This window comes from Rhinatrema bivittatum, chromosome 6, assembly GCF_901001135.1.
Source record: "Rhinatrema bivittatum chromosome 6, aRhiBiv1.1, whole genome shotgun sequence".
In the NCBI taxonomy this organism is placed as follows: domain Eukaryota; kingdom Metazoa; phylum Chordata; class Amphibia; order Gymnophiona; family Rhinatrematidae; genus Rhinatrema; species Rhinatrema bivittatum.
The window spans coordinates 22,707,823-22,732,693 of record NC_042620.1 but is presented as its reverse complement, the minus strand read 5'-3'; the positions used below and the strand labels follow the sequence as shown (position 1 = coordinate 22,732,693).

The 24,871-nt window shown below is 42.5% G+C and overlaps 1 protein-coding gene across 1 annotated transcript in view; it reads left to right on the top strand.

Moving 5' to 3' along the window:
- CNTNAP5 (contactin associated protein like 5) overlaps positions 1-24,871 on the top strand; it is a 690,244-nt gene that overhangs the window by 569,875 nt on the left and 95,498 nt on the right. The window contains exon 16 of the mRNA XM_029605214.1: positions 24,484-24,702. Within this exon, the coding sequence (XP_029461074.1) occupies positions 24,484-24,702 (219 nt within the window). The remainder of the gene's footprint in view (positions 1-24,483; positions 24,703-24,871) is intronic.

Sequence of the window (24,871 nt, the reverse complement as noted above, 5' to 3'; positions counted from 1 at the left end):
ATCTACTTTTTAGCAGGGTAGTCTTATCTGACTAGATGTGTGGGTATATGCATATATTCAGCAGATTCATAGTACTACTGAATATATATCATAACTTAGCTGGATAAATTCTAACTGGCTAAGTAATTTACATGGCCAGCTTTGTATCTACCCCAACAGGCATCTCAGAGACCTTGTAGATAGAGGATTACCAGTAGGGATATGCATTAATTTGAAACAATTGCGCAAAACATGAGCCCATATTTGTTTCATTTGTGGCTCTCTGTCTTGTGATACAGCTGTCAGTCTTCTTTGTCTGTTAGTGTTTAACAGTTTATTTGTGTGTGGAGTCAGTCAGCACTACTGCACATAGCACAACACATATACACTGTATATGTGTGTGTGCGTGTGTGTATGTGACATAGTTCTCCATACAGTGAGTGGTTCTGTGTGTAGGAACAGTTACTTTATCAATAAATTAATTTGTCATATCCAAACCCCCTGTGGGCAGAGCACTTTAGCAAATTTTATCATCTCATGGAAAGAGGGAAGGAGATCTTGACAGGGTTGGCAGCTTTGGCAGGGGCAGCATTAAAAATGGCAGTCCAACAACTAAATTAAAGAGGGATTTTTTTTTAGGTTCAGAATGACAGGAGGAGAAGGTAGATCAATGCAGATGAAAATAAAATTCAGAGGGCATGTGCCACCACCACCTGTTCCTCTTCATCTTGTTTTGGAGCAGAAGGAAAAGATGGAAGAGACATCCAAGACAGGCATTAGCAGGGTAGGAGTAGCAGAAGTACAATGCCCAAAACCAGCAGCATGCTTTTCTTTGGCCCCTGCTTTGAAGCAGAGAAGGCATTATTTGTTCCAACTGATTCAGAGGAAGAATCGTATCTGCAATTCTCTGAATCAGAAGATATTGAAGAGCTAGCAGCTGAAGAGAATTTGGGAAGTTTAGTCAATAGCATCTTAGCTGCCATTTCAGTGATAGGGGAGAGAGATGATACTGGTACTGTCAAGATCAACCACCAGGAAGAGCAGGCAGCACAGGTAGAGAGTGTGAATGATGCTTCTGACATTTTTACTCAGGATTCACTATCTCAACTCCAGTGCCAGCATCAGCTCCAAAGATATAGAAAAGGGAGTAAGTAAGAAATATCAGATTTTGAGGCAATTTAAAGCAAGGAAGGACCTGCAGTTTGCTCAATGTATTCATTGCAGGAAGGATATCAGTCGAGTGAGGTAAGTGGGGTATCTGACAAACACTGGTATGCAGCATCACCTGCAGAATCAGCACCCACTAGCATTAGTATCAGGGAGGGTGGCAGTGGTAGTCTAGTCCAAAAAAAAGCCAGAGGGAAGGGGTTGAAAAGGGAAAGACTTTCCCCAAGCTCATCCCATTGCTTCTTCCAGCAGTCAGGTGGCAGGCCCACAGTCCCCAGCCATGTGTCCAAAGCAGCAACCCATCATAGAGGAAACGGGGTAGTGTTCCATGATATTATGCTGGGGCAAAAGGCAGGCAGCATTTAAAATAGTAATGAGGAGCATTGGAGAAATGATTGCCCTTGAATACCAACCCCTGCAGGTAGTGGAGAATGTGGGCTTTAAGCATCTGTTGCATGCATTAGCCCCAATTACAAAGTGACCTCCAGGATTACATTTGATAGGAAGATCATCCCCGCCCTGTACAACTAGTATCATAGTTACTATTATTTATTTATTTAACACATTTATTTACCGTTTTACCAATATAAAAATTGACCAAAGCGGTTTACAACAAAAACTAACTTAAAATATAATTTTAAAATAAATTTTAAAAAATAAAAAAACATAATAAAATAAGCAAATAAACAAAGTTTGAATAAAAATACAATTAAAAGCATAATCAATAACATTAAATTTGGGTGACTTGAGGTTATAGGTAATTGGCTGCTATATTACAAAACCAAAAGAAGAGAAAAAGAAAAAAGCAAATAGACTAAGAAATGATTAAGGACATTTTTCATTCCTTAGTAATAGATTATAGCAGAATGGCTACAGGACAGTTTAGCTGTTAATTGGTAGTTTCTATGTTCCCAAAAGCTTCCTTGAATAAATGTGTCTTTAATGCCTTCTTAAACTTGTACAGGGAAACTAGTTTGTGCTAGTTGTGCAGAGAGGAATACTGTGTATTTCATCAGCAATATCTGGAGTAGCATGAACACTATTCACACTTACCTCTCCCTAATGGCACACTGGTGGGACCTGCTGTTCTATTGGGGATGGAGTATCGGTGCTGTATACCTAGTTGATGCATAATCCCCCTACCTAGTGAAATATTCTGTCTGCCATAATTAAGATGCTAGTGGGTTGACAGCAAGATAGGAGAGCCAGGATTCTTAGGGTAGGTTTCTTTGTGACAGACTATAATGCAAATAAGGTATAGGCAGTAGAAGATAGGGGCTTTCAGAATATCCATTGCTGTACCTGGCAGTGGAGGATGCCCTAGGGATGGGGACCAACAGCGACGGAAATCCATTCCTGACAAATCTGATAGATAGGTGCAGGAAAATAGCAAGGCATTTTCATAAAAGCGGGAAGACAGGGAAGCTTTTTCTATGTGCAGCAGAAAGAATTCAGGATGCCTTGCAAGCATCTGATTGAAGATGTTGGCACTCGCTGGAATTCTGTCACAGGTGCTGCAGAGGTTAATGGAGCAGCAGAGACCCTTTCATGGTCTGTCTCTGGAAATAGAGATAAGTGTGCATTGCATGCTGGGGCATCATGAGTGGGTAGTAATGAGGCAGCTGGTTCAAATCATGAAGCCCTTCAAGGATGCCCTGGAGGATCTGAGTTTCAGAACCAACAACCTGGGCAGGGTCATCCCTACAGTAAATATTAAGGAGGAAAGGTTAGAAGGTTTTCCCTGAGTAAGAGAGAATGGAAGCAGAGGGTATTTTAATTTGTGAACTACTTTCAGCAGCAGGTGCAAGAGAGACTTAACTTTCAAAAGGGAGACTATGGAGAAAATGAGAAAAATGGTTAGGACAAAAAATAAAATGAAGGCAGCTGCTAAGGTTAAGAGTTTACAGCAGGCATTGACCTTGTTGAAAAATACCATCTCGGAAGCCCAGAATAGATGTAACCATACATTACAAAAGGTGGAAAGAAGGCTAAATGACTTCCAGCATGGTTAAAAGGTCAACTGAGAGAAGCTATTATAGTTAAAAGAACATCTTTAAAAAAATGGAAAAAGGCTCCAAATCAAGGAAGCGAGAAACAGCATAAGCACTGGCAAGTTAGATGCAAAGCATTGATAAGCAAAGCAAAAAGAGAATTTGCAAAAAAAAAGCTTGCCTTGGAAGGAAAAACACACACTAAAAGCTTTTTCATGTACTTTCAAAGCAGAAAGCATTTGAGGGAGTCAGTTGGACCACTAGATGATAAAGGCGAAAAAAGGGGCCCTTAGGGAAAACAAGGCCATAGTGGAGAGACTAAATTAATTCTTTGCTTTGGTCTTTACTGAGGAAGGTGAAAGAGATACCCATGCCAGAAATTATATTTAAAGGTGATAATTCAGAGGAACTGAAACAAATCTCAGTGAACCTTGAAGATATAATGAGGCAAATTGATATGCTAGAGTATCAAATCACCTGGATCAGATGGTATACATCCCAGAATGGTGAAAAAAAATATTACAGACATACTATTAGTAATTTGTAAGCTTCCTTTAAAATCATCTATGGTACCTGAAGACTGGAGGGTTCCCGATGTAACACCAATTTTTAAAAAAACGGTTCCAGGTATGATCTAGGAAACTATAGCCCAGTGAGCCTGACCATCAGTGCCAGGCAAAATGATAGAAACTATCATAAAGAACAAAATGACTGAACATATAGACAGTCTTTGTTTAATGGTGAAAACCCAGCAAGGATGTAGCCAAGATATATCTGACTTACCGATCTGCTACTAGGGATGTGAATCGTTTTTCAACGATTAAAATTATCGTCCGATAATTTTAATATCGTCTTAAATCGTTATAGAACACAATACAATAGAAATTCTAACGATTTATCGTTAAAAATCGTTAAATCGTGTTAGTGCGCACTAACAGAAAATGATACAAATTGACACTTTCCAGGTCAGTGAAGGTCAGTTAGGAATGAATATGTATTCCTATTGGCTGGCTGTGCTCTTATCTATTGATGTTACCAAGGTTCCCACTGAGGTGATGGTTGGGGGGATGGGAAATGGAACTGGAAACTCACGAACACCAACAGAAAATGATACAAATTGTTGACACTTACCAGGTCAGTAAAGGTCACTTAGGAATGAATATGTATTCCTATTGGCTGGCTGTGCTCTTATCTATTGATGTTACCAAGGTTCCCACTGAGGTAATGGTTGGGGGGATGTGAAATGGAAACAGTTGGAAGCTTGACAAAAAAAGTAATGTGATGATCATCACTCAGCTGGGGAAAAGGCAGGTCTCCTTTCCTGCACACATTGACTCCAGCATGTGGAAAAGGCAGGTCTCCTTTACTCCACACATTGACTCCAGCTTGTGGAAAAGGCAGGTCTCCTTTACAGCACACTGACTCCAGCTTGGGGACAAGGCAGGTCTCCTTTACTGCACCAATTGACTCCAGCTTGGATACAAGGCAGGTCTCCTTTCCTGCACACATTGACTCCAGCTTGGGGAAAAGGCAGGTCTTTACAGCACATTGACTCCAGCTTGGGGAAAAGGCAGGTCTCCTTTACTGCACACATTGATTCCAGCTTGGGGATAAGGCAGGTCTCCTTTACTGCACACATTGACTCCAGCTTGTGGAAAAGGCAGGTCTCCTTTACAGCACACTGACTCCAGCTTGGGGACAAGGCAGGTCTCCTTTACTGCACCCATTGACTCCAGCTTGGGTACAAGGCAGGTCTCCTTTACTGCACACACTGACTCCAGCTGGGGAAAAGGCAGGTCTCCTTTCCTGCACACATTGACTCCAGCTTGTGGAAAAGGCAGGTCTCCTTTACTGCACACATTGACTCCAGCTTGTGGAAAAGGCAGGTCTACTTTACTGCACACACTGACTCCAGCTTGGGGACAAGGTAGATCTCCTTTACTGCACACACTGACTCCAGCTTGGGGACAAGGCAGGTCTCCTTTACTGCACACACTGACTCCAGCTGTGGAAAAGGCAAATCTCCTTTTCTGCACACATTGACTCCAGCATGTGGAAAAGGCAGGTCTCCTTTACTCCACACATTGACTCCAGCTTGTGGAAAAGGCAGGTCTCCTTTACTGCACACATTGTGCAGGAAGATCACAACACCCCTGGTATCAGGGTTAGGGCACTGTGTGCAGGAAGATCACAACACTCCTGGTATTAATAGGGATAAGGCACTGTGTGCAGGAAGATCATAACACCCCTGGTGTCAGGGTTAGGGCACTGTGTGCAGGAAGATCACAACACTCCTGGTATTAATAGGGATAGGGCACTGTGTGCAGGAAGATCACAACACTCCTGGTATTAATAGGGATAGGGCACTGTGTGCAAGAAGATCACAACACCCCTGGTATCAGGGTTAGGGCACTGTGTGCAGGAAGATCACAACACTCCTGGTATTAATAGGGATAGGGCACTGTGTGCAGGAAGATCACAACACTCCTGGTATTAATAGGGATAGGGCACTGTGTGCAAGAAGATCACAACACCCCTGGTATCAGGGTTAGGGCACTGTGTGCAGGAAGATCACAATACTCCTGGTATTAATAGGGATAGGGCACTGTGTACATGAAGATCACAACACCCCTGGTGCCAGGGTTAGGGCACTGTGTGCAGGAAGATCACAACACCCCTGGTATCAGGGTTAGGGCACAAGTTCTAGTCACATTGACTGATCACATTACTTTTTTTGTCAAGCTACCAACTGTTTCCATTTCCCATCCCCCATATACTGTCAGTGGGAACCTTGGTAACATGAATAAATAAGAGGGCAGCCAACAGGAATACATAATCATTCCAAAACTGACCTTAACTGGCCTGAAAAGTGTCAAATTGTATCATTTTCTGTTAGTGCGCACTAATCGGAAAAAACGATTTTTAACGATTTTTTAACTAAAAAATCATGCCAAACACAATTTTCTTCTCGTGCCAGACGATTTCGATCGTTAAGACGATAGGGCACACGATTCACATCCCTATCTGCTACATTTTTTGAAAGTGTAAATATGTGGATAAAGGTGAGCCAGTTGATAAAGTGCATCTGGGTTTCCAGAAAGCATTTGACACGGTACCTCAGAAGATACTTAAAAGGAAGTTAAAAAGTCATGGGATAGGAGGCAGAATCCTTTTGTGAATTGAGAATTGATTAAAAGTAAAAAAAAACCAATAACAGACAGTAGCACTAAATGGTCAATTTTCTCAATGGAGAAATGTGGAGTACCCTAGGGATCTGTTCTGGGATCACTGTTTTGTAACATTTATTTATAAATGACCTGGAAATGTGAACACTGAGTGAGGTGATCACATTTGCACAATATTCAAAGGGGTATTGATAAGTAGACATAAGGGGAAAAGCACAGGCTGCTTCTACGGTCGAATCCATAAGCAAAGCAAGTCAAGCAGCACTGCCTGAATTTTCAAGAAAGCTCATAACCCAGTAAAAAATGTTACCAGCTGAAATTGTTATGAGTATCATATGGGGATAACTGCCTGTGTGGATTTATAGATCTGGCGTCCGTATTGATTTCCCTAAAAGTACACGCAGGCAGTGGGGTAAAACCAGAACTGGATCAGCCTGTCCTGAAAGTCTGGAACCAGTTGGCACCCCTAGAGTAAAGGTGAGCTAGGTGATAAGAGTGTATTTCAATTTTCAGAAGGCATTTGGCAAAGTCTCTCATAAGAGACTCCTCAAGAAATTGGGAAGAAAGGAGACAGGAAGCAGTGTCCTATTGTGGATTGGTAACTGGATAAATGACAGGAAACGGAGAGGGTAGGGACTGAATGCTCAGTTTTCCAAATGGAGGAAAACCATTAATTTTCTTAGGGGACCATACTGGGACCTGTGCTATTGAGCATATACATAAAAGATCTGGAGGAAGGAGCAGAGATTAAGATGACTACATTTGCAGATGACACAACATTTTTTGAGTTGTTCAAACAGCAACAGGTTATGAGGAGCTGCAGAAGGACCTTGTGAGACTTACAGGTGCACGATGCTGGGTTCCATGCTAGGAGTCACTCCTGGTAAAAAAAAAGACCTTGGAGTCTTTGTGGACAATACTTTGAAGTCCTTGGTTTAGTATGCAGCGGCGGTCGTCAAAAGGACAAATAGAATGTTAGGAATTATTTGGAAAGGAATAGACAACAAAACTGATAATCCCATGATGCCTTTGTCTAGATCCATGGTGCAACCGCACCTCGAGTATTGTGTGCAGTTCTAATTAACCTATCTCAAAAAAAGACCTAGCGGACATTTATTTAAAATCATTTATAACCTGCACCCTCCAAATAGTTCAAAGCGGGGGGTGGAGGAGTAGCCTAGCGGTTAGAGCAGCGGGCTATGAACCAGGGAAACCAGGTTTAAAATCCCACTGTTGCTCCTTGTGACCTTGGGCAAGTCACCTTGGGTGCAAAATTAGATCGGAAGCCCTCTGCAGATATTGCCCTCGTATTGCTATTCAAATTATAACTTCATTCTGCACACTGCACACCTTTGCTACGTCGTCTTCTTAAACCGAGGCAACTTCCTTCTAATTTTCATTATATATCGTCTTCGATTCATTGTTAATGTATAGCCAGGACTATTGTAATTAATTTTCTTGTCCAATTTGCTATATTGTTTATTATCGTTGTTTCATTGATTCATTGTTTCAAGCTATGATATGGTTTTCTTTTGCAAGTTACTGTTTTGTTAATTACCTCTTTTCAAACTATTATAGTGTTTCAAATCTCAGTTCCCTGTATAGCCCTGTTCTGCTAATGTTATGTTCCATGAAAACCGATGTGGTGTTCCCAATGAATGTTAAATATATAAAAATAAAATAAATAAGTCACATACACATTAAAAACATAGTGTGTAAACACATGAGCCCAGAGTTTGAAAGGCTCACGTGCGTAAAAACCCAAGGGTTTACACGCACAGGTGCTGGCACCCTGTCCCGGGGAAGCGCGTACCAGCAGCCGGCCAGTGCACGGAAACTACATCTGCTCCGGAGGAGCAATAAGTCGTGAAATAAAAACATTTGGGGAAGGTAGGTAGGGGTTAGGGGTCGGGGTGGAGAGGGGAAAGTGAAGGAAGGTTAGGCAGAGGGGTAGGGAAGTTCCCTCCTAGTCTGCTTCTTAATTGGAGCGGACTGGGAGGGAGCTGGGGGAGGCCCGATTGTGCTGCCGCACGTACTTACTGAAAATACACCTCCTCTGTACGCGTTGCGCGCATGTAGGCATGGCCTTTGGATTTTATAACATACGCGTGTTAAATAGCAAGAACACAAAACAAAACATAGTACACAAGAACATGAGATATGCCATACTGGGTCAGACCAAGGGCCCTTCAAGCCCAGTATCCTGTCTCCAGCAGTGGCCAATCCAAGTCACAAGTACCTGGCAAGTACCAAACATTAACAGATCCAATGCTACTGATCCCAGCAACAAGCAGTGGCTATTCCCTATTGATAAATAGTGGTTTATAGACTTCTCCAGGAACCTATCCAAACCTTTTTAAAATCTAGCTACACTAGCTGCCTTAATCATATCCTCTGGCAACAAATTCCAGAGTTTAATTGTGCATTGAGTGAAAAAGAATTTTCTCCAATTTGTTTTAAATGTACTACCTACTAACTTCATGGAGTGCCCCCTAGTCCTTGCATTATCCAAAAGAGTAAATAACTGTTTCACATTTACTGTTCAAGTCCTTTCATGATTTTATACAGCTTTGTCATATCCCTCCTCAGTTGTCTCTTCTCCAAACTGAATGCCCTAACTTCTTTAGCCTTTCCTCATAGGGGAGCTGTTCCATCCCCTTTATCATTTTGGTTGCCCTTCTCTGTACTTTCTCCAGTGCAACTATATCTTTTTTGATTATGACATCCTCTATTTAATTTGCCATTCCCTTCCTAATAATTCCTAACATTCTATTTGCTTTTTTAACCATCACAGCACACTGAGCCGATTTCAGTCAATATCAACTATGACACCCAGATCTTTTTCATTAGTGGTAACTCCTATTATGGAACCTAACATCATGTAACTATAGCATGGGTTATTTTTCCCTATATGCATCACCTTGAACTTGTCCACATTATATTTCATCTGCCATATGGATGCCCAATCTCGCAACGTCTTCCTGCAATTTATCACAATTCGCTTGTGATTTAACTACTCCAAGTTGTAATTACTCCAGGCCATATGCTAAAAATCCCAGAATGTGCATGAGACTTAGTTAGGAATCTCAAAGGTCTGCTTGAATAATAAGATGTTCAAGGCTTGCTTAAATATTTTTGGTTCTGAAATAGTGCACAAAGTAAGGGCTAAGGAGTTCCACGGGAGGAGGCCTGCTATTGAGAAAGTGCACTCGCATCTTTCTGCAAGACGGGCCCGCTTAGGGGAGGGAGCATCGAGAAGATGTTGGCCTGATGAGTGAAGGGTCCAAGAAAAGGTACAGAGAAGGACGCTAAAAATGATACTGGGGATGTAAAAGCTTCCTTACGGAGAAAGATACATAGTGGTATAGTGAAATTGAAAGGGGATAAGGGTCAATGGGTGGAAAGAATTGATGAATTAGCAGAAATATTAAACAAATACTTCAGTTCAGTGTTCACAAAAGACGACCCTGGAGAAGGACCATCACTTGTTATCAAGACTGTAGAAGGAGGTGGAGTAGATGAAACTCCATTTATGGAAGATAATGTATGGGAAGAGCTAAGAAAGCTGAAAGAGGACAAAGCCATGGGGCCTGATGAAGTTCACCCCAGAATACTGAGGGAATTCAGAGATGTGCTGTCGGGTCCACTGTGTGACCTGTTCAATAGATCTTTGGAAAAGGATGTAGTGCCTAGTGACTGGAGAAGAGCAGTGGTGGTCCCGCTTCACAAGAGTGGGAACAGAGAAGAGGCTGGAAACTACAGGCTGATTAGCATCACCTCGGTGGTGGGAAAATTAATGGAGACTCCGATGAAGGAAAGTATAGTGAACTATCTACAATCCGGCGGGTTGCTTGATCAGAAGCTGCATGGATTCACCAGGGGAAGGTCCTGTCAGACAAATCTAATTGATTTCTTCGATGGGGTGACTAAACTGGATCAGGGAAGAGCGCCTGATGTAATTTACTTGGATTTTAGTAAAACTTTGGATACGGTCTCATCAACAAAATGAGAAGCTTGGGAGTCAGTTCCAAGGTGTTGGTGTGGATTACAAACTGGTTAATGGATAGAAGACAATGGGTGATGGTAAATGGACCCTACTCTGAAGAGAGAATGGTGTTAAGTGGAGTGCCGCAGGGATCGGTGTTGGGACCAGTTCGGTTCAACATCTTCGTGAGCGACATTACGGATGGGATAGAAGGTAAAATTTGACTATTTGCAGATGATACTAAGATCTACAACAGAGTGGACACGCCGGAATGAGTACAGAGTGAGACAGGATTTAAGGAAGCTGGAAGAGAGGTCGAAGATATGGCAGCTGGGATTCAATGCTAAGAAATGCAGAGTCGTGCATCTGGTGTGTGGTAATCCGAAAGAACTATATGCGTTGGGGGGGGGGGGGGGGGGGGTGTGAAGGGCTGATGTGCATGGAGCAGGAGAGAGACACCTTGGGGTGATAGTGTCTAAAGACCTGAAGTTGACGAAGCAGTGTGTCACTGCAATTGCCAAAGCCAGAAGAATGCTGGGCTGCATAGAGAGAAGAAAAGGGATATGTTAATCCCCTTGTACAGGTCCGTGGTGAGGCCTCACCTGGAGTACTGTATTCAGTTCTGGAGACCGTATCTCAAAAGGGATAGAGACAGGATGGAGGCGGTCAAGAGAAGGGTGACCAAAATGGTGGGTGGTCTCCATCAAATGACTTAAGAGGAGAGATTGAAGAACCTGAATATGTACACCCTGTAGGAGAGGAGGAGCAGGGGTGATATGATACAGACCTTCAGATACTTGAAAGGTTTTAATGATCCATGGTCATCAACAAACCTTTTCCATTGGAAGCAATTTAGTAGAACTAGGGGTCACGATTTGAAACTCCAGGAAGGAAGACTTAGAACCGATGTCAGGAAATATTTCTTCATGGAGAGGGTGGTAGATGCCTGGAATGCCTTTCGGAGGAAGTAATGAAGACTAAAACTGTGAAGGATTTCAAAGGGGCATGGGATAAACACTGGATCCCTAAAAGGCTAGAGAATGGGAATAAATAAAAAAGCTTAACTGGCACAGAGTGGCAGTTAATACCTGTAAGAGAAAAATGGGGGTAACCTGCATGGAGCGGCAGTTATTACCTTGGGAAACTTGCTGGACAGACTGGATGGACCATTTTGGTTATTTTCTGCCGTCATTACTATGTTACTATCTAGATTAGGGCTTTTTAGCTTGGAGAAGAGATGATTGAGATGGGGATATGAATGAGATTTATAAAGTCATGAGTAGGGTGGAATGGGTAAATAGGGAATAATTATTTACCTCTTTCAAATAACACTAAGACTAGAGGACACTCCATAAAATCAGCAACCAGCAGATTTAAATCAAATCATAGGAAGTATTTTTCACTCATCACACAATCAATATGGAATCGTTTTCCAGAAGTCATGGAAAAGGGGACTGTCAAAGTAGGGTTCAAAAGAGGACTGGACAAGCTGCTGACAGAGTTATTAGCCAGGTAGAATGGAAAAGCCGTCGCTTATTCCTGGGAGTGAAATAGATCAGAGATTTGAGATCCGCCAGGTACTTGTGGCCCAGACTGGCCAGTGTCAGAGACAGGATGCTGGGCTTGATGGACCCCAGTCTGACCCAGCATGGCATTCTTTATGTTCTTATAGGTACAACTGGGTTCGGTAATACACGTGTATCATTAACAATATGAAATAAAATGGAGAACAGTCAACAGTTTTAGCCTTTGTTTGGCTTGAATAATTTAGGAAATGTAAAAATAAAAACATGTTTTGCTATGACTCAGTAGCACAGTTAAGACCTCAACGCTCCAATTTCATTAAACGTTAACCTGACTGCTGGTTGGTGGTAAGGCAGCGGCTGCAAAAGAATGATCTTAATATTTAATAACAGAAGTCCCTAGGCCCCTCATTTCATTAAAGTGGGGATAGATTTCCTGGTGCATTATCACAGGGTAACGAGGAATGATTTAATGTTAATTACACAGCATCCAATCTGGGTGTATTTCATCTTTGTGATCAAAGTGGAAGTTTGAGGTTAAATGCAGCGAAATGCTACAGACCACTGAGACAATTGTTCAGCCAGTGCTCTTGGTCCTTTCTGAATGGTGCACTGAAGAACTTGATGGGTATTTACGAGGATGAAAACTTTCGGATAATCTTCTTTCAACTTCAGCTGCTCATTACCCAGTCTCTTGTTTTACGTCTGAGAGCCAGATGGAATTTTGCAGCCTAAAGGGCTTGTGAGAAGGAAGATCCACAGACCAGATGCTTGGATACAAAATGGCCTTTTAGCAGATGTAAAGGCTCAGAATAGATTCTGTCCTATCCCCAGAGAACGTTTCCACACTTAACTACAAAAAGCAATGGCCTCCAAACTAGATACGTGCAATTTGTTTGGCAGGAAAACCAGATCTCAATTCACTGCCTTCTGCTTGCAAAGCTGGCATTCTGCTTCAGCCTCCAGAAGACGATATATTTTAAGAAAAAAAAAAAATGACACATTGCCAAATACCTGCTACCATTGTACAAATGTTGTGTGCTCACTTGAGTTTTATGTGTTCTGGAAAAGGAAGTGTTGGCATAGGATGATATTCCTTTTGACATATACAAGTATTTTCCTGTAGACACAGGAGAAAAAAAAAATCTTTAGTGAATTGGCTTCAGATTCAAGAATCGGCCAAGAAAAGTACAAAAAAACCTGCAAGTAAGTTTGCTTGCTCAGTTTTGAAATAGCATAACAGTTTTCCCTCATGGATCTGATTTCCTGCAACTACTGGAAGAGAAAATATATCACAGAAAAAAATTGTTCAGTCAAAGCTGTCTGCAAAATGTACTGAGGGACTTGTGCCCTATACAGAAATGTTGACCTGTGGGTCAAAAGTCCTTCAGCCATTCTTTTGAACACTTTATTCTTGCATTTTTTTTTTCCTGTGGCGTTTGTTCCTGTCCAGAAGTTGAAGGAAAAGCCTTGGGTGAAATCTGTCACAATTTCATAAATATGCAAACAAATGGACTTGCTGGCTTTATGGCTTTTCTGCTCTAATTCTGCCCCACTTGCGTTATTTGCAGGCCCGGCATGACTGGGTGTGCATACCATGCATTTTCATGGGGAGGTCCACCCGGGGGTGGGGGTGAAGGGCGGTGGCAACAGGAGAGGCCGCAGGGCTGCCAGTGGAGCCAAAACCCACCGGCAACTGAAGAGGAAACAAGGCCAAGGGACGCCAGTAGAGTTCAACCCACCACCGGCTGAAAATAAGGAAGTACTGTGCCCTGTAATCTGCGGTGTGTGCTCCCGCACACAACATTTCCCACGGACACGCACAACTTTAGCTCCAAACCCCCCCCCAAGAGCAGAAAGGTCAGCAGGTATTGCTGGGGCTCATCTCACCACGGCCCGAAGAGACGAGGAGCCCATGAGGCTATGATAAAGGTCATCCCACCAGGCCTGAAGAGAACAGGAAACCGTATATGTGTGTCTGTGTGAGAACTTATGTAGGTGTATATGTCTGTGTGCAAGCCTGTGTGTGTCCGTATGAAAGTTTGTGTGTACGTGTACGTGTGAGTCAACCTGCATGCATGTGTGTGTCTGTGTCAAAGCCTGTTTGCATGTGTGTGGCTGTGTGACAGTTTGTGTGTGGCTGCGTGAGAACCTATTGTTTGTGAGTGTGTCTGTGAGTGCATGTTTGTGTGTCTGTGAGAGAGCCTGTGCATGTGTGTGTGAGAGCCTATGTATCACATATAGACTCTCACAGGCATGCACGCATACATTACGTATCTGTGAGAAAGAGAGATTATGTGTGAGAGCATAGGCATGTAAATGAGACCAGGAGCATGAGAGAGAATCAATGTGTTAATGTGTGTGTGTGAGAGAGAGAGAGAAGATAAAAATGTGTGCGGCCCTTCCTCCCTAAATCCTCAATAATCTCAGGGTGACCAAAATCAAAAGATCCCAGGTATGGAGAGCAGAAGATTTTTCATTCCTTATTAGTTCTAATTATTGGGTATAATTTGATGTTTTTGCTGTTTTGAAATATTTTGTTTTTTTGGAAAATAACATTTTTTTTAATTATTGGATTTTTTTGAAAGATTTTATTGGTGTTTGAGAAATTTTGGATATTCTATTTATTAACTGGTTTGAAATATTTATTATTTTGGGGGCAGATTTTAAAAGCCCTACATGCGCCGGGCCTATTTTGCATAGGCCCGGCAACGCGCGTATGTCCCAGGGCTTTGTGAAAGGGGCAGGGCACAACTTATGAATGAAAGGTTAGAGGGGAGGGTTTTAGGTAGGGCTGGGGGGGGGGCGGGTTAGATAGGGGAAGGGAGGGGAAGGTGGGGAGGGACGGAAGGAAAGTTCCCTCCGAGGCCGCTCCGATTTCAGAGCGGCCTCGGAGGGAACAGGGAAAGCCATCAGGGCTCCCCTAGGGCTCGGTGCGCGCAAGGTGCACAAGTGTGCACCCCCTTGCGCGCGCCGACCCCGGCTTTTATAACGTGCGCGGCTGCGCACGCATGTTATAAAATTGGGTGTAGATTTGTGCCCGCGCCTACCTCTTAAAATCTGGCCCTTAATGTTTTATGAAGAATGACAACGTTTCTGTTTTTCCTTTGTTGCTCTGCATATAGAGGCTGGCGTCAGGTCTTCTCAGCATGTTTCAATTTATACTTTCTGGTCTCTTTATTCTGTTATTTGGTCAGGGTCTGTCTGTATTCTGCACATGTGACAGAGGTGAGCTATTTTGCTGGCATGTAGTTTTTGTGAAGGGATCTATAGCAGCCTGGCTTGTTCTGTTTTCCTAATAGGTGTATTGGTGTTCTAGGGCCTGGTGTAGTATATTTGCAGTGTTGCCTTTTCATAGATAAGGTTGTTACTGTTTGAGTGCTGGCAGTTAGGATTGTTTTGGTAAGGGAGGTTTACTATATTGTAATGGTAATTCCATTTATTTATGGCTTTCTGAGGTGCCATTACAAATTCCATTGGAGTTCCAAGTGGGTTTTTGTGCAGAGCTTTCTGGTTGGCATCGCAGCAGTGCATGTAAATATAATAGTAATATTGTAAGTGATATTTTTCCGCAGAAGATCGTACTTTTGAATGCTCTTTTTTATGGAAAATTTGTTATAAGTGTATAATTACATTTTGTGTGGCTGTAGAGGGTGTGGGAGTATGGGGAGTGTGTGTGTGTGTGTGTGTGTGTGTGTGTGCAAGGCTGTAAGGAGTCCCTGTTACAGACCTTTCCTTTTACCATGGGTTCCACCAGGGGGTGGGTGGGTGTCCGTTTTTAAAAATACAGATTGCTGGAGGGAGCTGGGCGTTATTTGATGGGCCTGGGACAAAGACTGAATGAATTGGGGGTGGGGGGTGGGGGAGGGGTCAGCACAGTAATGGTTATTCGTGTTTAATTTCTACTTTTCCAAACTGAGAACAGTCTCTTCAGCCAGCTGAAACCCCTTTATAATATATATGGCAAGGCACAGGAAAAACACTTTCTTAGATTGTAAACTCTATGGGAGATGCAGTTCCCTTACCTTGTGATCTCTGTTCTGACATATTTATATTTGAAGTTCGGCAAACACTGCACTGTATATTTAAGTACAGTAATAAATTAATGAGACAGCCCAAGAGGATAGATAAGTAGTTAGAGAGAATCTCATGTCTAATAGAATCCTAACAGTTTACAAAGTTCCAAGGAACATTATGTACTGGCAGACAGCAAAGTGAAGTGAGATTTTATGCTCAGATCTATAGTCAGATTTATGTCTTCTTGACTCATAGATTTCCATTACTACGCATATCTAGGACTTACTGGTTGACTTACTATGTTCGAATGCAGTGTGTGGGTAGTACCTGTGAGTGCACATTAATCTATGTAGGCCATTTTCTTAGTTCTCTACCTAGTGTTTGCTCTTCTTCTTCTAAGCACTATTGTATCACTTCCTTTTTCCGTGCAAGAGCATTGGGATGGGAGATTGATATTAGATACTGACTTGGATTTATGACCACCTCCTTCCTGGGTCAGGATGACTTAAGTTTTCGGTTCAAGTCTGAGCCACATTAACTGACTTAAAATAGTGATTAAATATGTCATTAAAATTTATTATAGAACAATGTGTGTGGCACTGCCTGAAGATAATATCCATAGAACGAACTGCCCAGTGCAAATTAAATTTACTGCCCAGTTAGTGGTAGGTCAGCTGAGGCACCAGCTGGTAAAGTGACTTGTCAAGGGTCATCCCATCACCCCCCACTCGTCCTCTTCTAAACAGTAGGACCACATTAGGGATGTGTGAGCCATTACAAAAGAGGTTCTCAAGTAAAACTGATGACCTCGCTCAAGATCCATGAGAGTCCGGAAAATTGGTCCTCAAGCCAGACCACTTGCACCCAGATATATATAGAGGATGAGTGGAAACCCTCCGGCAACTCTTAGCAGATTGTAAGTTTGCTATGGATGAGCTGTAGAATTTCACAACCTCCCCGGAGAAAAATCCAACAAACTCCTCCCACAGGCTTTTGTAGGAAATCTGCTTTTTTTCACCCAACTCAAACCAGATTGAAACTCTGGTTCAAATTCAAGCTGGAATGGCTCACAAATTCTCCCAAATCTCTCACATGTGACAATTTGGTCTGATATTTTTCATAGAAATAGTTGTGTTCACCCTCCGCTGCTGAAAAAAATACGACCATCACGAGTTAAGCCAATCCTTTGCACATTGCTTCCTTTGGCTGTTGAAACAATCTCTGCCTGTTCTTCTCCTAAGGTCATTGTGGGTTGAATGTCTGATTAAAATATGCAATTGATATGCCTATGTTCAAAATTAGAATGTATTATCCTGGCAGATTTAAAGATTGTGCACAGCACACGGCTTCCTGGATGTATTTTATGTCCATCCTAGGGACTCATTGCACTAAAGACCACTATGAACCTATCTGAACTGCTGCCTTAAAGGTTTGTTGGCCTTTGGTGCTATTCATAAGGCTTTAGCCCTGTTACTTAAGCAATGTCTTATCAGTGCAATACACTGGTACAATTTACAGATAGGGAGCCTGACTTCCAAAGCTATCCATGGTACACCGTTTCTGCTCATAAGTGGGTGGGCAGAGATTTATCTCTGGATCTGGAAACCATATATAAAAGGGCTGCCTTCCTTAAACTCAGGATGGTCTGACAAAAAAAAAATAGGAAATATCAGTCATGCAAACATTTATCCTGAATGAGTTGGACTACTGCAATGCTCTTTATCTTGGTTCACCCTAGGTTTTGATTAGATCTCTACAATTAATACCAAATAGTGCACCTAGAGTAGTAACTGGTGCAAAATGTAGAGAGCATACTGGTGAAAGTACTGTGGCTACCCGCAATAGAAAGAGCTTTGTATAAGTGATAGCAAGCACTGTTGCATCGAGCTGTCCACTCACAAAATTTTCCATTGGCTGGACTTAGTGAGTTTTGGTACTAATGGCCAATCCCTTTACTCCACAAATCAAAAACTCTTAACAATACTCTGCTATAAGGATTTTAGATTGCAGGAGACAAGGATTGGGGCATTTTCCATTGCTGGCCCAGCCGTGCGGAATGCGTTAGGGAGAAGAACAGCATTTACATTTCAGAAAGAAATTGAAAACGAAGGGTTTTAGACAGGCCTATAACTTATGGAGTATTTTGTAGATGATGGTGTATGATTTTAATGTAGTGTTTTGACCTTTATGTGAGCCGCAATGAACAATTGTATTTTTGGACTAGGCAGCATATACGCATGATAAATAAATACATATTTAAATATTGTGAGGCCGATAATCAGGTATAATCAATACATGTGTACTTCTATGCTTCAAAGTACATACGACTTGAAATTATCTTCATCTGGTGCTCTTCACTGTATATATCTCCGTTCACCAAACCTAGAGCCAGTGCTTCATCTTTCACCACGGTACAACCCCCCTGATATCAGCTTCACCAGGGGGATACTGACCATCTGGGAAAAACAACCTGATTATAAGACAGCATGGGAATTTAGATTAGATATTGATAAAAAAAGTGAAGATTAGAGAACGGTCAGCTAATTATTTTATCGGGTAAAAATCATTTACAGAGTTGTAAGTGGTGACAGGATGTATTAAATACATGTTTCATTGTATTTTGAAATATTTTTCACTTTGAAAACATTACACCGTTGTAATATCTTATGGGTCACTTTCCTGTTATTTTAATTGAGTGAATGTGTGATTGAGTGAGTGAGTTTTATGACACAACTTTTTATGCAATTTGGTAAAACGTTTTGATAATAAAGGTTTGTTCTCTCTTAAGATTTATGTACCATTTACAGTACTGTTGAGAGAGCGGTAAATAAATACCATCCATTCTTTGTACCTTATGAGGAGTTGAGTTAGCCAGCTAAATCTGACAGTGCCTTAGGCTAGCCTACGGCCAATATGACCATGGCCATAGGCACCAGATCAGAAGGGTGCCACCAGCCACGGAAGCAGGTCAAAGCCTGTTAAGCAGCAGCGCGTCTGCTACAGCTTCCCTTCTTCCCAAGACTGACAGCGCTTCTAGCGTGCTAAAGATGCTTGCAGCCAGGCAGGGCAGGGCCTACCCGGCCAAGAAGCGGGAACCGCCACCTGCCTAAGAGGACCCCGGGCAATCTTAGTCGATGCCGGTGCACCAGTACTGTGCGTCCTGCTGCTAAAAAGGAGCACCTGGCAAGGAACCCGCTGATGCTTCAGGCTTTGCAGACCTCGGAGAGCGGTGCAGGCAGCCAGTAGGAAAACCCCTGGGGAGGGGTAATCCCGTATTTGGGCTCCAGATGGGGATGTTGCTTGTGTTAGGAGAAGTGAGGCGGGAGTGTCTGGGGGACAGGGAGAGGGATGTTCCTAGGAAGGAGAGGGGGGAGAGAGAAATACTGGCACTGAACTGGCTGGAGGGGAAACTGGGCTCCCTGGGGGTGTGGAGAGAGATGGGGGATATTGGAAAAGAATGGGGAGACAGATGGAGATACCGGCGCCAGACTGGGGTAGGAGGCAGGAACAGAGAAGGGGGGGTCATTGGAGGGTTAATGGGGGAGAATGGATAGAGTGGGGGATACTAGTTCTGGCCGTGTTTATGTGTATGCGTGTATGAACATACATGAGAGACGTGTGGGGGAGAGACAGACAGGGAAGAGAGAGTGTGTGTCGGGGGAAGCATGTGTGCGTGTGTATGTGGTAGAGACAGAGTATATGTGTATGTCTCTGTGTGGAGGATAAGTTTGCACACACACACGTACACACACACACACACACTAATCCACAACAATCTCTGGAACAGGGTGACTGAAAATCACAACTTCCCAAGTATGGAGAGCAGGAAATTTTACTGGGTGTTTGTTGTGCCTGGTGTATTGAAATATTTTATTGGTGTTTGGGAAATTTTTAAAAAATATATAAATGCGTTTTTAATTATTCGATGTTCTGTTCATCAGCTGTTTTGAAATATGCACATCTTATTAGTAGGATTTCCTATTAATGATTCATGTTTCTTGATTTTGTTTGATGTTTTCTGAGGAATGATGGTGATTCTGTTTTTTCTATTGTTGCATTATGTATAGAGTCTGGCTTAATGCGGCTTCCAGTTCAGTTTTGTCTGCATGTTTCCATTTCTTCTTTATGTTCTCTTTATGCTGTATTTGGTAGGGGTCTATCGGCATTATGCATTTACGACCAAGGTGAGATATTCTGCTAGAGTGTGGTTTTAATGTAGGGATCTATAGCAGATTGGTTTGGGTCACACTTATGCTACCTATAGATTATAATAGTAATAGTGTTGTGGTTTAAATTTAAAAAATGAAGAGTCTTCTAGCTCGTGGTGTTGTGCACAGAATGAGGGCGCATTTTTTCTCTTGGCCAAATTGCCTGGCTGCGGCTCTGAATTCTGATATTCAGAGTTAATCGGTTAATTTATCCAGCTAACTTTGGTTGGACCACAGGGCTGTCCTAAAGTTAGCTGGATAAAATAATCCGGCTAACTTTAAGATACCCAGGTTTTTCTCCTAGGATAAGCAGGATGGTAGACCTCACACACATAGGGGTGACATCATGCAAAATAGGCTCGGCGCACACAGGGGGATTTGGGGTAGGTTTTCAGGGGGTACGTGCGTATCCCTTTGAAAATCTATCCCACAATTTTATGCATGTAATAATTGTAACAATTCATGCATAATAACCCAGAATTAAACACAGCGTCGGATGCATTTTAAAACATAAGTGGATATTGCCTCTGCAAATACTTACTTGCACGCGCACTTGGAATCACCAGATTGCCAAGACCTCCACCAGTTTGCCAAGACCTTCCTTAGTCACCTAGATCCTCCGGCACTTCACCCTGAACCCCCCCCCCCCCCCCTGAGAGCTCCTCAAAAACTGTAGACAAAAGACACGTGTGAGGAGATGTTCTCAGCAGTGTTTTTCAGTTGCACGAATCACTTTGTGGGTGTAAAAGTGCTAGGCCATGCTTGATGTAATGTATGCGCATGTATAATAGCAACTTGTGTGTGTATTTCTGAACTCCCAGGAATGCCCCTAGACCGGCCCTTTCTTCTCCATTCACATTTTCGCACAGTACTGCAAACAAGTGCATACTCTTGAGGTTTATAAAACAGCATGTGCATTCATCCCTGCTGCTTACAAATGTATGTGCTATTTTTACGTGTGCAACCCCCTCGTAATTCTTTGAAAATTCCCTCCAGACTATATTATGGCTGTATTTGTATAAGGGACATCTCCAGATGTAATGGAATTGTATTTATAATACCAGATATATTGGCGCAGCCTCAGTAGAAAGTGCCCATTTTATAAAGGCAGAATCTGATCTAGATATGCAATGATTCATTAATAACACACAGTACTTAAAGCCATTAGAATTCATTTTTAAAAAAGGCTGAGTGCATAACAAAGCTGACCACATTTTAGCTGGTGAAGTTTAACTTAGACAGCTGGATTTTAGGCTTAAAATCACCCTAAATATAGTCATCTAAAACATTAACTACGCAGAGTTTAGAGTCAAAACTTTGCTGGCTAGTGCTAAATATCAGCACTATTGATTGACTAAGCTGTCTGAAGGAACTTCATCCATGCTGCCCTTATCTGCCTCCCACCAGCTCCGCACCAAGTCCCAATGTTTGAAAAATTGTCCTGCTGGACTAATCTCCCTTCCATCACCCCCACCACTGAGTCCCGATGTTAGAAAAAATATTCCTCCCCATGACTCCCCACTCCCAAATCCTCTTCATTTTAAGCCTTCCTACTTGTTTCCCATCTTCTCTCACCTACAAGCGCATTTGCTCTGCAACTCCATGCTACCATTCATCTCTTACCTCACCTTACATCCCTCCTCGTTACCTCCGTTCAACTGGGCTGACTTCTCCTATCTCTGCCCTTCTCCTCCACTGCTAACTCCAGACTCTCTGCTCTACATTCAGCATTTATTGTCTTCATTCATCATCAAAGAAAGTTTGAGGTGGATTACAATGTAAAAGAGCATCTCCTCAAATGTCCAAAACACAGCAAGCATCAATGAAGAGGTGTGATGCCAATGAACCTTAAAACAGTTGCAATAGCCCATTAACGAACATGGCATCAGAATGCAAATGTGCTATAAATTATTGATCTGATGCCTCTTGCTTCACAGTGGGCTGCAGGCATTTTCAGAGTCAAGCACTCACGATCTTATCACTTACTGTATCTTAAAAAACAATCGCATCATATTTAAATTGTTTTCTACAAACCGGTAAGTGATAAGATCGTGAGTGCTTGACTCTGAAAATGCCTGCAGCCCACTGTGAAGCAAGAGGCATCAGATCAATAATTTATGGCACATTTGCATTCTGATGCCATGTTTGTTAATGGGCTATAGCAACTGTTTTAAGGTTCGTTGATGTCGCATTTCTTTATTGTTACAATATAAAACATACATAATTAAAAGAAATAACAAAGACACCAATGAAACACAACAGGAAATATACAACTCTGGCCTAAACTTATTGCTGAGTTATAGGCAGACTTGTTACATTCAAAATAAGTTTAGTTTCTGGTTGAGCTGGGAACTTTACAAGCTGCGGGTCTGATGTTCCTAAACCGCTTTAGCCTGTTGGCTCCAGTCCAAAGGCAATTTTAAATAAAAAGGTTTTGGAAGGCGTTACGATTATCATCAACCGTGGAGCTTGCTGCACCATGAGCTTGGAACAGCCTTCCTGAGTTGTGTCTTGTTGCATCTCTGGCCCTGTCCAGCTTCTACTGAGAGAGCCATCTCTTCGACACTGCTTTTAAATCTAAAATCTCTGACTCTTCCTGACCTTTATTATTATTGTTATACTGACATTTGATCTCAATTGAGATATCACACCGGTTTACATTCAGGTACTCTAGGTATTTCTCTATCCCCAGAGGGCTTACAGTCTAAGTTTTGTATCTGAGGCAATGGAGGGTAAAGTGACTTGCACAAGGTCACAAGGAACGACAGCAGGACTCAAACCCTGGTCTCCTGTTTCATAGTCCACTGCTCTAACCACTAGGCTATTCCTCCTCCCTCACTTTAGTCTCTTACATTAATCATGTTCTACTGTAATACTTAAATGATTACTAGAAATTATTTGTCTTGTCCGTGTGTGTCTCAACTACAGTGTAAGCTCCAGGGAGCAGGGATTGTCTCCTTTTTAAGTATCTGTACAGGGCTGTGTTCACATAGTAACACTAAAGAAATGTTTATTGTTTAGTAGCGATAGTAGTACTAGGTTTATATTCCTCTTTTCCTGCCGTGGAGGCAGGAGGATGTCTGCTTACCTCCACCCTGCTCTAGCATTGAGGTCTGAATGTGCTAGAGCAGAGAGGAAGGTGAGCATACCAGCTGCAGGGAAGTAGGGGCACACGGACTTCATGGAAGGCGAGCTGGGATGGGTGTGAGAGGGGGCATTTTTTACAACACAAGTGCTTGGTGGTTGGGTAGTGGGGAGGGTGGTTGGGTCAGTAAGGGCATCTTTGAAACATCAAGAGTTTTGCTGCAGGATGCTGGAAAGGAGATCAGGACGGTCCAGAAGGCCTAATGAGCTGGTTGGCCAGATTTAGGACTGCTATTGCAATGCCTAGATTTGACTGGCCAAGTTATATGGCTAGCCCCGCCTCCTAGATCACCCAGAGCTTGAGCGACTAAAATTAGCCACCCATTGAAAGTTAGGTGGCTCAATTTTGCCGCTCAGTCCAGTAAATTTTCAAAGGCTTTGAACTAACCAGCTGTGTCCTTACTTAGCTGTCTGGATCCTCTCAAAAACGTATCCCATTGTGTAACAATAGGTTTAGGGAGGATCTTATAACATAGTACTTAGGGCTGAAGTCCACGTGCCCTTTGAAAATGAGAGGAGACAAACAAAGCCTTGTGTGACATCCATGCACACATTCACACCTGCATGGGCATAGGTTTGAATCATTACACGTACATACAGTATACCTTCATAGATAGCTTCCCCACCCTAGGGAATGCCCCTTTCATGTACATACAATAGCACGCATGAAATTGATTGGGTGCATACAACCCCCATGGGAATTATCAAAAGGAATTCCCCTTTAAACCATTTTACTAGTTGCCTATGAATTTATAGAAGGAAAAAAAAAGTAATCATGAGCTGATACTTCACGCACATCCAGCATAGCTCCCTGCTTCAACGGCAGGGGAGAAGAAAAACAACCAATAAGGGCTGTATAACATAGTCTGGGTAAAACAAATAAGCATGGGTGTAGCTTGCTTATTGCGGCGGTTACTTCCCCTACTACCCCTAACTAATCAAGCTTGATATTTCACTTGGATGCAGCTCCATCACTGCTCTCTACATTAATGGTGGGGGTGGAAGGGAAATAGAACCAAAGAGCTAAGAGAAACAGATAAGTATGAGAGAAAAAAATGTGTGAAGCTTGCTGGGCAGACTGGATGGGCCTTTTTGGTCTTCTTCTGCCGTCATTTCTATGTTTCTATGAGATAAGGAAACAGGTTTACAACAGAATTACTGTGTCGTACAATGCAGGATGTGTGCCTGCGTGCGAGGTAATGAATGCTGTGCATCTTATGGAATCCTTATTTATGATTTATGACTGAGTATTCAACTTGCTCTTTTCATCTCTTTCTGCTATAGCACCTGCAGCTGTCACCTTTGCATTTGACGTAGGGAATGGCCCTGTTGAGGTCACCGTGCAGTCAGCCACACCTTTGAATGATAACCAGTGGCATTATGTCAGAGCGGAGAGGAACATGAAGGAGACATTTCTACAAGTGGACCACCTTCCCAGAAAGGTGCTACCGGCAGCCTCCAATGGGCATTTCCGCTTGCAACTTAACAGCCAATTATTCGTAGGTAGGGGGTCATTTTTCTCATTATAGCTTTGTATGATAGAGAAGGAGATCGTAGGAGTTTTGATACGTTGACCGTGCTTGGAATGTAAATCTCTCCTTTCAATGCTACACTCAGTAACACCGCTCCACTGTGATACAAGTTCTTCTCTCCAGAACTGGAATTCTCTTCT